Source organism: Eschrichtius robustus, chromosome 15 (genome assembly GCF_028021215.1).
Source record: "Eschrichtius robustus isolate mEscRob2 chromosome 15, mEscRob2.pri, whole genome shotgun sequence".
NCBI classification, from domain to species: Eukaryota; Metazoa; Chordata; class Mammalia; order Artiodactyla; family Eschrichtiidae; genus Eschrichtius; species Eschrichtius robustus.
The window spans coordinates 64,558,805-64,571,540 of record NC_090838.1 but is presented as its reverse complement, the minus strand read 5'-3'; the positions used below and the strand labels follow the sequence as shown (position 1 = coordinate 64,571,540).

Sequence of the window (12,736 nt, the reverse complement as noted above, 5' to 3'; positions counted from 1 at the left end):
CCAACTCTACTTTGAGTAATTAAGAGTTTATTTTTCTCATGTAACAAGAAGTGCAGGGACAGACAATTCTGGGGCTGACGCAGTTGATCAACACCATCAAGGACCCAGACTCTTTCCATTTTCTCACTGCAGCATCCACAGCAGGTGTACTTTTCATCCTTATGCCTGCTGCCTCATGGCCACAAGATGGCTGCTGCACCTTAATACCAAGTCTTGTCCTAGGGAGAAAGAAGGGGTAGGGTGCAGAGGCAAAAAGCCTGCCAGCGTATTACAAAGCTTTTCCAGAAGCCCCACCCAGCAACTTCTGCTGATATCTCATTATTTAAGTATAGGTCACATATCACCCCACACCAATCACTGAAAGACTGAAAAATGGGTAAAGAGAAGGGAGAGGGCAAGGGAGAGAGGAGCAGTGGCCAGGAAACCAACAGTGGCTGCCACACCTTCCTTCACAGCTTTAGTAGTTAGAAGTGGGGGAGGATGACTTTAATCAGGCTGAGCTTGGAGTATGACATTGCATTCAATTCTGTCCCTGTCACACCTGTTCTAATAAGAATCTATCCCCACTTCCTAAAATCTAAACTTCCTGGCACCTTCTGTAACAAAGTCCCTAAGCACAACATAAATATAGACACCTTTTCACCTGCCTTCTGGTAAATTCAGCATCCAACTCATGCTCCTTTTTTTAGAATTAGCAAAAACATATTCTAAAGTACTCAGCAGTCATCCATAGTCATTAAGCATTGTTCAATTTGAGGACCCCAAAAGTTAGTCTTCTGGGACATCACCATGCCACTGCCTTTTCTCAGCCTCAGATACCTGGTTTGTCAGTTAATCATTTCCATCACAGGTACAATGCCTGTACAAACAAGTCAACCCATGACCTCGTTCAAGCTTGGGTCCTGGACTTCAAGTAATCACTGTCCAGGAAGAGGTTAGAAATTCAGAGTCAAAATAGGAGCCTTAAAGTTCAATTTCCCTATCTCTCACTTTCTCAGAATGCTCCTGGAAAATGCAGATAAATTAATATCTTTATCAAACTCTAATAAGTACATTTGCCTGTCTTCCTTCCAGAGTCTTCCGTCAACCTCTCTGTAAATCAGCCCAGAAGTTTTAAAGCATTCTGTAAAATCCTTTCAAATCAGCCTCTTCCCAGTCCTCTGATAGTTCCCACATCAGGAGTTACTTTTGAGAGACCTCACGTATTTCTGCATACCAGTTCTCTAACAGAATCTTAGCTATTGTCTCAAAGTCAATAGACTCAAATTCTAAAGATCATAATTTTTTTGGGTGCCACATTCAAAGTTTCTTAGTAATCCCAGGGTGTAGTGGTTTTGAATTTGTTTCATAACTCTGAGGTGCAAGAAATGTCATATTGCCATAGTTTTAGCCCCCAGGGACTTGCCACAGTGGCAAGATATTCTATTCTCCATGGAGTCTTGGAAAGGTAACCAACTGCCCCAGTTTGCCCAGGACTGAAGTGTTTTCTGGTACACAGGACTTTCAGTGCTAAAGATGGGCAAACTGAAACAGTTGGTCATCCCAAATCTTGGGCAAACATTAGTTTACAAACCTTCTGCTTACTATATTACAAGCTCTAAGAGGGCAAGGAACATGTCTAATGAATTTCTATATACCCATGCCTAGTGCTTGGGACATAATAGGCATTCAATAAATTCTTAATAAATAAACAAACTAATCTACAAACAAATGCATGAACCAGCATGAAAAAAAGAAGATTAAAATAATGATAATCAAAGCCTGAGCCACACTGGAAGTTACTTGAGCCAAATGAAATGGAGTGCCCTGCAATTTCCTAATATCCCTTCCAGAGAACATCCCTTGCAGGCTTAAAAAGGCCATGTCCATATACCCTGAGAAAACCATAATTCAAAAAGAGTCATGTACCACAATGTTCATTGCAGCTCTATTTACAATAGCCAGGACAAGGAAGCAACCTAAGTGTCCATCAACAGATGGATGGCTAAGGAAGATGTGGCACATATATACAATGGAATATTACTCAACCGTAAAAAGAAATGAAATTGAGTTATTAGTAGTGAGGTGGATGGACCTAGAGACTGTCATACAGAGTGAAGTAAGTCAGAAAGAGAAAAACAAATAATGTATGCTAACACATATATATGGAATCTAAAAAAAATGGTTCTGAAGAACCTAAGGGCAGGACAGGAATAAAGACGCAGATGTAGAGAATGGACTTGAGGACACGGGGAGGGGGAAGGGTAAGCTGGGACAAAGTGAGAGAGTGGCATGGACATATATACACTACCAAATGTAAAATAGATAGCTAGTGGGAAGCAGCCATATAGCACAGGGAGATCAGCTCAGTGCTCTGTGACCACCTAGAGGGGTGGGATAGGGAGGGTGGAAGGGAGACGCAAGAGGGAGGGGATATGGGGATATATGTATATGTATAGCTGATTCACTTTGTTATAAAGCAGAAACTAACACACCATTGTAAAGCAATTATACTCCAATAAAGATGTTAAAAAAAAAAAAAAAAGGCCATGTCCTCAGAGCAGGAGCAAATTCTCCCCATGCACACATACACCATGATTTCTATATCATTTATTTCCAATCTGATGGACTTGAGAAGCATCAGGTAGACTTTCCATACATTCTGTATCTGTTCTTCAGGAAGACAGCACATCTCCAGATATAAGCAAAATGTTAAGAAAGCATGAACTTCTGAAGGCACCTACCACCTGCCTGGCTTACCAGACCCCCTCAGAGTTCTGTGCTGTACAAAATGATGACACTGCTTTAAAGTGTCTAGAACTGGGTGAGGGGAGGGCGAGCAAGCAGGCCAGCGACCAACTGGCCGGCAGGGCGGGGTTGCGGAGAATAATGTGATGCAGCCTCGACCACCAGAAGGGGCCCAGCAGGGTTGATGTGTTGTTCTAGAGAAGGAACTGGAAGCAATCAAAGCTTGAGTCGGGAGATGGAAGAAGAAGCTGAGAAGCTAAAGGAGCTGCAGAATGAAGTACAGAAGCAAATGAATATGAGTCCACCTCCAGCAATGCTGGCCCACTGATCATGTCCATTGAGGAGAAGATGGAGGCCGATGCCCATTCCACCTATGTTGGCAAAGTGGACTCTGGTGCAACAGCGGAAGAGCTGGAAGCACACTTTCACGGCTGTGGTTCAGTCAACCACGTTACCATACTCTGTGACAAATTTAGTGGCCATCCCAAAGAGTTTGCATATATAGAGTTCTCAGACAGTCAGTGAGGGCTTCCCTGGCCTTAGATGACTTCCTATTTAGAGGAAGACAAATCAAGGTGATCCCAAAGCGAACCAACAGACCAGGCATCAGCACAGCAGACCAGGGTTCCCCACAAGTCCGATTCCGAGCCCGAACCCCCGACTACAACAGTTCCCCCTCTCAATTCTACAGTGGTTTTAACAGCAGGCCCTGGGGTCACGTCTACAGGGGCTGGGCTAGAGAGACATCATGGTATTCCCCTTACTTAAAAAAAGTGTGTATTAGGAGGAGGGGCGGTGAAAAGAGGAAAGAAGGGGGACAAAAGAATTAAAAAAAAAAAAAAGAAAAACAGGAAAAAAGAAGTTTCTAGAACTCCAGCCCCACCCCCACCCCAGCACATTTGCTCTGGGGTATAATTCTAATGCCACAGCAGGTTTTTTCTGCTTCACTGTGTCACTTTCCACTTGTCTTCCACAAGACACTGATAATTCCTCTATCCCCTTAAAATCTTTTTTCTCCTTTTTGCCTTTCCTCCTGTATTATTTCTTCCAACTTTTCCTATATGTTAGAGTGGGTAGAGCTAGTGTGCTTTCTTTCATCTTATGTAGCAAGGAGACTGTTATGTACCTGTTATGATGATCACCTCAAGGAAGAGAACACAATTTAAAAATTTAAAGATGATTGTAACAGTCCTGACTCCATGGTTCCTGGAGTTGTGGTTTTCCTTGAAAAACTACCACAGAAAATTGTCTCATTTCCATGCCTGGTTTAAAAGGGTACATGCAGAAAATCTGCTAATATGTCTGCTTGTCTCTTCTTCTTACTCATATGCTAACTTATTTAATCTCCATGGCAGACGACAAAGTGTCACCCCTCTGTTCTGCAGTACCCTTCACTCAAAGAGTTGCCACCCCCAGAATTTTGACCCTTCTTTTTGTCCTGTGATGGGCTGAGTTGATCTCAAGGGCCCTGTCCCCACCCACCTCCTTGTACCAAAGCTTTCCTCTCCCTGGTCTCTCCTCCTCCTCTCTCTTCCCAGGTGACTTTGACCACCTTCTTTTTAAGCCCTCTCCGGACATTCCAGGGACATTCCCCAATCAGCCCACTCTAACCCCAGTTGTGCAACACAAGCAAAATTTATCACCCTCAAAATGAGACCTGAATTTTCACAGCATCCCACAGAAGTCTCTGTTTTAAGACTCTGTTTTTAAGGATTTCAGTTCTTTTTTTTTTTTTTTTTAACAAATTTATTTATTTATTTTTGGCTGTGTTGGGTCTTCGTTTCTGTGCGAGGGCTCTCTCTAGTTGCAGCGAGCGGGGGCCACTCTTCATCACCGTGCGCGGGCCTCTCACTATCGTGGCCTCTCTTGTTGCGGAGTACAGACTCCAGATGCGCAGGCTCAGTAGTTGTGGCTCACGGGCCCAGTTGCTCCGCGGCATGTGGGATCTTTCCAGACCAGGGCTCGAACCCGTGTCCCCTGCATTGGCAGGCGGATTCTCAACCACTGCACCACCAGGGAAGCCCAGGATTTCAGTTCTTGAAACTCCACATTTATCATTGGGTAATATATTAGCCCCCTCTAAGGTGAACACCTACTTCATCTCTGAACTTGTCTCTGCATTGATAACCCTTTGTGTATGTCCCTAATCAGGGAAAAAGAATAGTACCTTGGGGCACTGGTGATTCAGGCAGAAAGTCCATCCCTCCCCAGGGCCAGGGTGAAATGGCTCAGCCCTCCCTGACACCCCCAGAGGAACTTGGGGAAGCCTCGTTTGGGACTAATCCTCCAAACACGCCAAAGACTGAAGATGAACCAGCGTTTATGTATGTCTTTGTTTCAGAAAAGAGAATGGCTGCTATTGGCCAAAGGGGAGCCCCTGAGCCAAGGACATAGCCTGAGAGAGCCCGCCAGCACCTTCTACGTGATCCTGCCGTCTCGCTCTCCCAGTCTGCTGGTGAAGGCAGTGGCCACTCGGGAACTGATGCTACCCAGCCCTTTCCCCCTGCTACCTGAGGACATGCCTGATGACAGCCGTAAGACTGTGGAGGCAAGTGAGCCCAGATCTCATGGAATAGATAGAGGGGAGAAAAGATAATGGAGTTCAAGAAAGGGATGAGGGAAAGGAGTGAGCCCCTGAAGGAAAGTACAGGGGAGCAGAGGCAGAAGTGGTTCCAAGGGTGTGGTAAGAGGAGCAGAGAAGAAAGCAAGGAACTGAGGCCAGACAGAAGGAAGTAAGCAAGCATCTGCATGATGGTGTATTCTCATGGGTCTTTCTCTGCAATATGTGTATGCATGTGTGTGTACCTGTGTTTGTGTGCATCTATTTCTGAGAAAAAGAGGAAAAGGCAGCCAATGTAGGCACCGAGAATAGGAAGAGCTTTAAAATAAGACTCTGATGCAAAGGAGGGAACAGCACTGAAGGACATTTTCTCCTCCCCCTCCTCTCATCTTGGATCTGGATTCTGGGTTTCCTCTGCCAGCCTCCCCAGGCTGAGGCGGGGTGGGGGTGGGGCTCTGGGTACAGAGAACTGGAACCACATCGTTGCTGCTAGGTTGCTGGCTTACGTGCAGAGAGGACAGAGCCTGGGATTGTACTCTTGGCTTGGCAGCCACGGGGATGCGAAGAGAGGTGGGCACAAGTGGCCATGGCTCACTCAGTGTCTCACTTCAGGGCCAGTGGTTCCTGGCACAGGATGTTGTGGCCGGAAAACCTGACTGCTCAGGAATGCTCTGCCGGCATGTCCTCTGGTTATACTCACCTCAAAGGCCGCCGAGAACTCAGTGTACTTGCTTTGCAGACTGAGCACCCTGGCCGGGACACACCCTCCCTTACAGCTTCGCACACTGGATCCCTTGTAAACTTCATGGTGCTCTGGCCCCTCAGAATCCTGTGACATTGTTCTCAGGGCCAGAGTGTTCAGTGTCCCTAACCACTCAGTTGCTGCTACTTCTTGTACCCTTGCCTGACACTTACCTCACAAGCACTCAGACGTGGGGCAGAACACCCAGCAGGACACGCATCTATTTCACATCCTTCAGTGAAGCCCTGGGTCATCATACCTCCTCCAGCTTCTCACACTCAGGTCTCTGCCTGACATCTTGGGTTCTATGACCTCAAGTGCCCCAGGTGAGGCTCCTCCCCTCTCTTCCTCAGAGCATGCTGGATGACCTGGAGCTAGAACCCACCTACAACCCCTTGCAGGTTTGGAGCCACCTGTACTCACACCTGAGCAGCACCTTTGCCAAGCCTCAGGGCCGGCTCCACCCAAGGTGGGAGAGCCGGGCTCTGAGAAAGGTACTTCCCTCCCTCCCCTTTATGCCCAGAATCCCAGAGAGTCCTCTTCCCCTGTCCCCAACTCCCCCCAATCCAAGGGGGTATCCACCCTGGATCTCCTCTGGCAGAAAGAGGGCCTACAGGGGAGGAAGAAAAAGAGCAGCCTTTTGCCCTAGACAAAGAAAATTACAACCCCTACCCGGTAAGGGGGCTTTTTTTTGCTTGGGCATTTACATATAATGTTTAGGTATCTTAATTGCAGTGTTTGTGATAAATCATTAGTCATTTAACAGACCATTGTCCGACTAAGCAAACTGGCTGCACTGGAACTACAACCACAAGCCTCTGTTGAAAGAAAAGGCTTAAGGGAAGGTGGAAAAAGAAATGCCCAAGGGAAGGGAAATTAGCATTTGCTGAGCAGCAGTCATTTGCCAGGTTCTGTGACATGTGCTCTCACATATATTTTTCTCATTTAATCCTCACAGCATCCCCGCAAGGTAAGTGTTACGCTTATTTTACAGATGAGTAAAGGGAGGCTGACAAAGGTTAGTAGCTTAGAGACAGGGCTCTAGTGACAAGGGTTGAGAGGAAGAGTAATTGAAGGGGGGATTTATTTTTTTAATTTATTTTTTTAAGATTTATTTTATTATTTATTTATTTTTGGCTGTGTTGGGTCTTAGCTGCGGCATGTGGGATCTTCACTGAGGCACGTGGGATCTTTCATTGTGGCGGGCGGGCTTCTCTCTAGTTGTGGCGTGTGGGTTTTCTCTCTCTAGTTGTGGCGTGTGGGCTCCGGAGAATGTGGGCTCTGTAGTTTGCAGCACACAGGCTCTCTGGTTGAGGCATGCGAGCTCAGTAATTGTGGCACGCGGGCTTAGTTGCCCTGCGGCATGTAGGATCTTAGTTCCCTGACCACGGATTGAACCCGTGTCCCCTGCATTGTAAGGCGGATTCTTTACCGCTGGACCACCAGGGAAGTCCCAGGGGGTATTTATTTTTATGAAATCCATGTTCTATAGTATTTGGGCTTCCTTTTGTGCCCTTATTAATCTTTTCCTTGTTTGTCAATAACAGAGCCTATAGGAAAACCCCCACTTTGTCTTAGCTGAAGTTACAAGAGAAAGATGTTTCCAAACTACAGTCAGTCTAGAGATGGGAACAGAACCGACCACAAGTTAGCTGGTGGACGAGCAAACAGAGGAGGACACTTAGCCAGGAGACAGGCACTGTGGAGGCTGGAGCCTAGGGGACTCCACTGCCCTGGGCCTTGAGGCTGTCACTCACAGGACACATGAAGGAGTTAGGACAGAAGGCCCAGCAGGGAATGGGGCAGAAGATTGGGAACCGTCTGGTCTTCACAGAAAGCTCTTCTTGCTTTCTTTGCAGGCCGGGCCACTGCAAATAAATCGAGTTCGAGCCACAGTGGCCCCTTTGCCTATGACTCCAGCCCCTGGCAGAGCCCCCAAGATGCCAGCACCCAGCAAAGCTTCCTCGGATGTCTTCTTCCAGCCTTCCATGGAGGAGGAGGAGGAGATGGAGGAGGAGGCAGACGAGGAGTACCCCTCAGGGCCCTAAGTCACCAGCACCACAGCCCAGCTGCCCTGTGCAAGCACATCCATGCCAAGGCTCACACAATGGCTTTCTGTGGACAGACTTGCCTCCTATCCACCTGAGCCTCTGTGAGCTCCAGGTGGCTGGGAAACAGAGCCTTACCCTCCTCTGTCCTCAGTGCTGCCACTGCCCCACTCTTCAGGCTGGGAAGAGACACACCGACCCTTTCCCTTCTGCAAGCAGGGACTCATATTTCTTTTGGATCATTTGATACTGTTAACACAAATGAAGACTAAATAACCAGTAAGTCTCCACCATTGTTAGGAGCATTCCCACGCCCGATTTTCTCCTTGTAGCTCTGTGTAAGTAGGTGGATGAAGTCAGGTCACCATCAGGAAACTGAACCTCAGGAGACAAGGATGAGGTTTTCAGAGCTCATGAAAAACAAGCAGGATTGAAATCGAAACCGCATTCCAAAGCCCGTGCCCCTCCCACTACACCCACCACACTGCAATTCCCTTCAGCCTCCAAACAGATAAGTGGTTGATGCTTGGTACCTACATGCAAAGTGTGCACACGCGCGTGCGTGTGTGCATGTGTGTGTGCGTGTGTGTGTGTCGCTGTGTGAGACAAGGGGGAGGGAAGGCATCCTAGAGCTGAGAACAGGGGAGAGGATGGTGTGAAAAAGACCTATTCCCTTCCTATTCCCCTCTCCTCATACCTGCCCATCAGCTTTCTCCATCCACAGAATAATAACTACCATCTATACAATGCTTACTCTGCACTTCAAATCGTATTATGTACTTGAGAAATTTAACTCCTTTCATAAAAACCCTGTGAGGTTGTACGTGTAATTAAGCTTTCCCATTTTGCACAGGGGCAGTGGGGGAAACTGAGGGTTACAGATGTTACACACAGGGTCACAGAGATAGGGTCAAGCCCAGGTGGGCCTGACTGGACCACCCAGGCTCTGAACGACCACACTGCTTGACCCCCCTGCCTGAGGCCCTTTCCTCCTCCAGCGGCCCCCAACACCTTCCTGGTTCTCCTCCTGATCCCCTCCACATCTACCCAGCACATCCTGCCACTCTGTCCCCTCTGTGACTATTCACACACATAGACCTCTTAAACCCAAACTGACTTTAATGAGGATAAAACTTTAAAAAAATATCTCTCTCTGGCAAAGAACAATGCAGGGGGAAGGATCAAGACACAGCCCAGTGTCTCCCTATAGCCTCCATACAGGCCCCTCAAACTGTACCTACTCTGACCAAACACCCCTTTCTATAGTACTGCTCCAGCAGCTATCCCTTCCTTTGGTGGGGATGACTTAGAGGTGCTGGCCTCCCCCAGATCCAATCCCTGAGCCCCTGCCAACTGTCCCATTTCCATGACTTCTTGGGAGAGATCATCCTTCCCTTGACTCCCCTTGTACCCTGGTCTCTACACACAGACCCCTCTGGTTCCTGCTGGTTCTAACAGGTTTCTTTGATCCCCAGTGCCACCTCCCCATGGTCCTCCTATCAGCAACCCCAGCCTTGCCCTTCTTCTCATGTGGAGCCCTCTGACTTGGCCCCAGTCCTGTCAGTCCCTGATCCAGAGAGCCCACAGTCCCAGCTACCTGAGGTCCCACTCTTCTGGACCTGGCTGTACAGGGCAGTGTCTGAGCTATGGCCTTTGCTGCCACTGCCAGCTGCAGCACCGGATTCAGAGAAGGCCAGGCCCTGGGGCTTGGGAGCTGGGAAGGGCTTTGTGCTCCGTGGGGGTGGCACGGCGTAGTCATCAGTAGCAGGGTTGTAGGGGAGCTCATAGCCCTCCTCCTTCACCCGAGCCTGGCACCACCAGGCATCCTTGGGCTCCTGAGGCAGATCATAAAGGCCCCGGAGAGCAGCTGGGGCCAGGCCCTCAGGTTCATCATAGATGGGGTCTTCTTTGGGGTCTGTCAACTTGGCCTTTATCAGCTGCTGCTGCACATGCTCACACAAGTCCCAATAGAGAGGTTTCTTTAACTGTAACCCCTCCCCTGCCTGAGCAGGGGTGCTGTCCAGGGGGTCTGAGTATACGGAATCTTGGGAAGGGCCTGGAAGAATGCGCAGGGAGTCTAAGGGTTCAGCATACAGGGCTGGAGGGCTGCCTGCGAGCTCCTGGGGGCCCCGGGGGGGAGCCAACTTCCCTTCTGCCACTTCTCCTTCATGGGAATCAGCTCTGAGAACATCCTGCCCTTGGCTGGCCTTTCCCTGGGCCTTCTGTCGGTGGATAGCAGTCTCAACTGCCTGAAAGATGTCATTTCCCTGTGCCGTCTGGAAGGTGAAGGTTCCAGGGCCAGAGGGGCAGCGGCGGCCAGCCTCAAAAGAGAACATGACCTGAAGAGGGTGTGGAGGGAAACACATAATCAGGAGCCATCAGAGGAGGTGAGTCACAGGGCTGGAACTAGTTAGGGGACCTACAAAGAAGAGACCACCTGGGAAGGGAGGTGGGGTCATGGGCTAGGCAAGAAAGGGTTATCCAAAGGGCAGAGTTTCCCACCTCCAGGTCCTGCCCCACCCCTCCCACAGCTGCCCAACCCAGGGAGCCAGTCCTTCCTAACAGCACCGCACCTTGTCTCGGCCATAGCGACGCAACAGAGTGTAAGGCCAGGAAAGGAGTGGCTCCTGTATCTGACTCTGGGCCCCCAAGCCCAGGAGAGTCAGCCTCTCACCCTCCACTCTCAGCATATAGGAGCCATGCAGGCCACAACGCTCAGCGGCTTCAGTCCTTTGCACGGTTACCCAGAACTGGGATCCTGGAAGGAATACACAGTTAGACTAGCACCTGGCCAGGACTGGGGTGGGGGGAGGGAGCAGGTTGTCCAAGCATACACTTGAAAGCCAGCTCTCAGGAGCATTCTACTTCCCCTTGTAGGACACCCTTTCTTTCCACGCCATCCCTGCTGGGGCTTTTCACGCATCTACCTTCCCAGGCGGGGCTATACAGTGAATTCTCCAGCATCTCCAGGGCAGAAAGCTTGGGTGGGTTCTCGGCAGGTGCCAGGGCCCAGCTGCCTTTCTGGGGTAAAGAGAAAGAGTATGAAGCAGACTGTAATTCCCTCACCGCGGTTCCCAGTGTCTGAGCCAGCCCAGTTCCTCTGCCGCTGTAACTGCTCCCACCCCGCATGGACTCTTGGGCCCAGTGCAGCTCGCCCCAGCCCCTCACCGGCAGCCCCGGCCCCCTCACCGGAAAGGCGTTTCGGCACAGCGTTTGCACCCAGGCGGCGCTGGACGGCGCGTCGGCCGCCAGCAGGTGGGAACGCTGTGGGGTGTCCAGGCGGAAAGCTGCGACGCCAGGCTCAGGGGGGCTCTCCACGGCCACGGGGGCCACGCTCACACACTCAGCCAGACGTATCACCTTGCAGTCCAGGCGGCGCGAGCTCCCTCGGCCCCCTCCAGAGCTCGACCCCTTGTGGTCAAAGAACTCGAGCCGCGCGACACCGTGGGGGCTGGCCGGGTAGAGCACCGCCCAGGTCTTCCTCCACCTCTGGGGAAAGAGCGGAGAGACACTGGGGAGGGAGCGGGCAAACACCGGCGGCCCGGGCCCCGACGGGGAGGGAAGGACTTGCGCGGGCCGATTTCAGGTCTGAGGCTTCCCGACGGCAGGCGAAGTTTCCCAAGGAGGATGCCGCTCCGTCTCCCCCAGGGCCAGAGAGGCGAACCCGGAGGCCGGCAGACGCTTCTTCGGAGTGTGTGCAAAGCAATTTAGCCGGAAATTCACAAGGCTCTCCGGCTCCGGGCGCCACGCTCCAACCCGCTGCCGGTCCCCTCCCTCCATCTAGGCTCAGCTGCCCACCCCTAGCTCTGATGGGGTTCGGCAACCCCTACCCACACTACCTTGGTACCGAAACGCTGGCTCTGCAAAAACAGCGGCCCTTCCATCACGGCCCCGTCCATGGCCCCCGGCGGTCCCTTCCGCCCTTCCTGGCCCCGTGGGCCGGAGGCGGGGCGAGGCGGGGAGGAGGGCGGGGCGGGGCTCGCGCGGGAGGCGTTCCCGCCCCCCCAACCTCCCCGGACCTCGAAAGGGGAGGAAGGAGACAAGCCAGAAGGAAGGGGAAGGGGTACCCAGATAAGCTGGCTGGTGCACCACCTCCGGCCCCTACCCCCAACCCTGGGTCGCGCACAAGTGGCTCCACCGAAGGAAACCTCGTGGTTTCGGTCAGAGGACTCCGGCGCCTAGGCTTGGGGGCTGCGTACGACGTCAGATGCTCAGCGTGACATCAGAGTGAAGGCCGTGACATCATCTCGGAAATGCTGACGGGCACCCTGGGGCACTGGGGGGGAACATACGTGCCCTCGCGGCTTCAGTTCCCCAGGCCCGCCCCGCCCCCCGCTCGGCCGGAGTTGGGCTGTTTAAGATCCGCGGAGCAGGGGACGTGGGGGCAGGGCTAGGGACTGAAGACTTTCCGGAGCTCGGAGCCGAGTCACTGCACGGGACGCAGCCCGGGACGGTCTGCGGCCCCGTGGCCTCTTCTGTGTCCAGCTCTCTGGCCGCAGCTACCCTGCACCCAACCCGCGGGAAAAGAAAGTTTTATTAAGCAGGCTGGGAGGCGGAGAGGGGGGCGGGAGGGAGGTGGAGCGGTGACTGCGGCCTGCTCCAAAGAGGAGGGGAGGAGAAGAGGAGGGAACTGGCCTGGGAGGGATGGTGGGAGAAGGC

General features: G+C 51.5%; 2 protein-coding genes and 1 pseudogene across 4 annotated transcripts in view; 2 read left to right on the top strand and 1 right to left on the bottom strand.

The window, feature by feature from the left end:
* The window catches only part of M1AP (meiosis 1 associated protein), an 84,555-nt gene extending 76,419 nt beyond the window's left edge, over positions 1-8,136 (top strand). The window contains exons 7-10 of one of the 2 annotated variants that reach the window (XM_068564734.1): positions 5,069-5,275; positions 6,383-6,523; positions 6,988-6,999; positions 7,889-8,136. In XM_068564734.1, coding sequence (XP_068420835.1) covers positions 5,069-5,275; positions 6,383-6,523; positions 6,988-6,999; positions 7,889-8,077 — 549 coding nt within the window. In that variant the 3' untranslated portion in view covers positions 8,078-8,136. The remainder of the gene's footprint in view (positions 1-5,068; positions 5,276-6,382; positions 6,524-6,987; positions 7,000-7,888) is intronic. The other variant, XM_068564733.1, reaches the window with a different exon arrangement.
* On the top strand, positions 2,937-4,151 carry LOC137778116 (polyadenylate-binding protein 2 pseudogene; annotated as a pseudogene).
* A 1,042-nt stretch (positions 8,137-9,178) lies between the features above and the next one.
* On the bottom strand, positions 9,179-12,239 carry DOK1 (docking protein 1). 2 transcript variants are annotated; one of them, XM_068564735.1, is made up of 5 exons: positions 11,917-12,239; positions 11,267-11,566; positions 11,005-11,098; positions 10,651-10,835; positions 9,179-10,416 (listed from the first exon to the last, which is right to left on the bottom strand). In XM_068564735.1, the coding sequence occupies exons 1-5, from the start codon at positions 11,974-11,976 to the stop codon at positions 9,604-9,606; spliced, it is 1,452 nt and encodes a 483-aa protein (XP_068420836.1). In that variant the 5' UTR covers positions 11,977-12,239; the 3' UTR covers positions 9,179-9,603. The 2 variants fall into 2 exon arrangements, with proteins under 2 accessions (XP_068420836.1, XP_068420837.1); XM_068564736.1 differs by lacking the exon at positions 11,917-12,239 and having other exon boundaries at positions 11,005-11,094; positions 11,267-11,348.
* Positions 12,240-12,736: the final 497 nt, after the last annotated feature.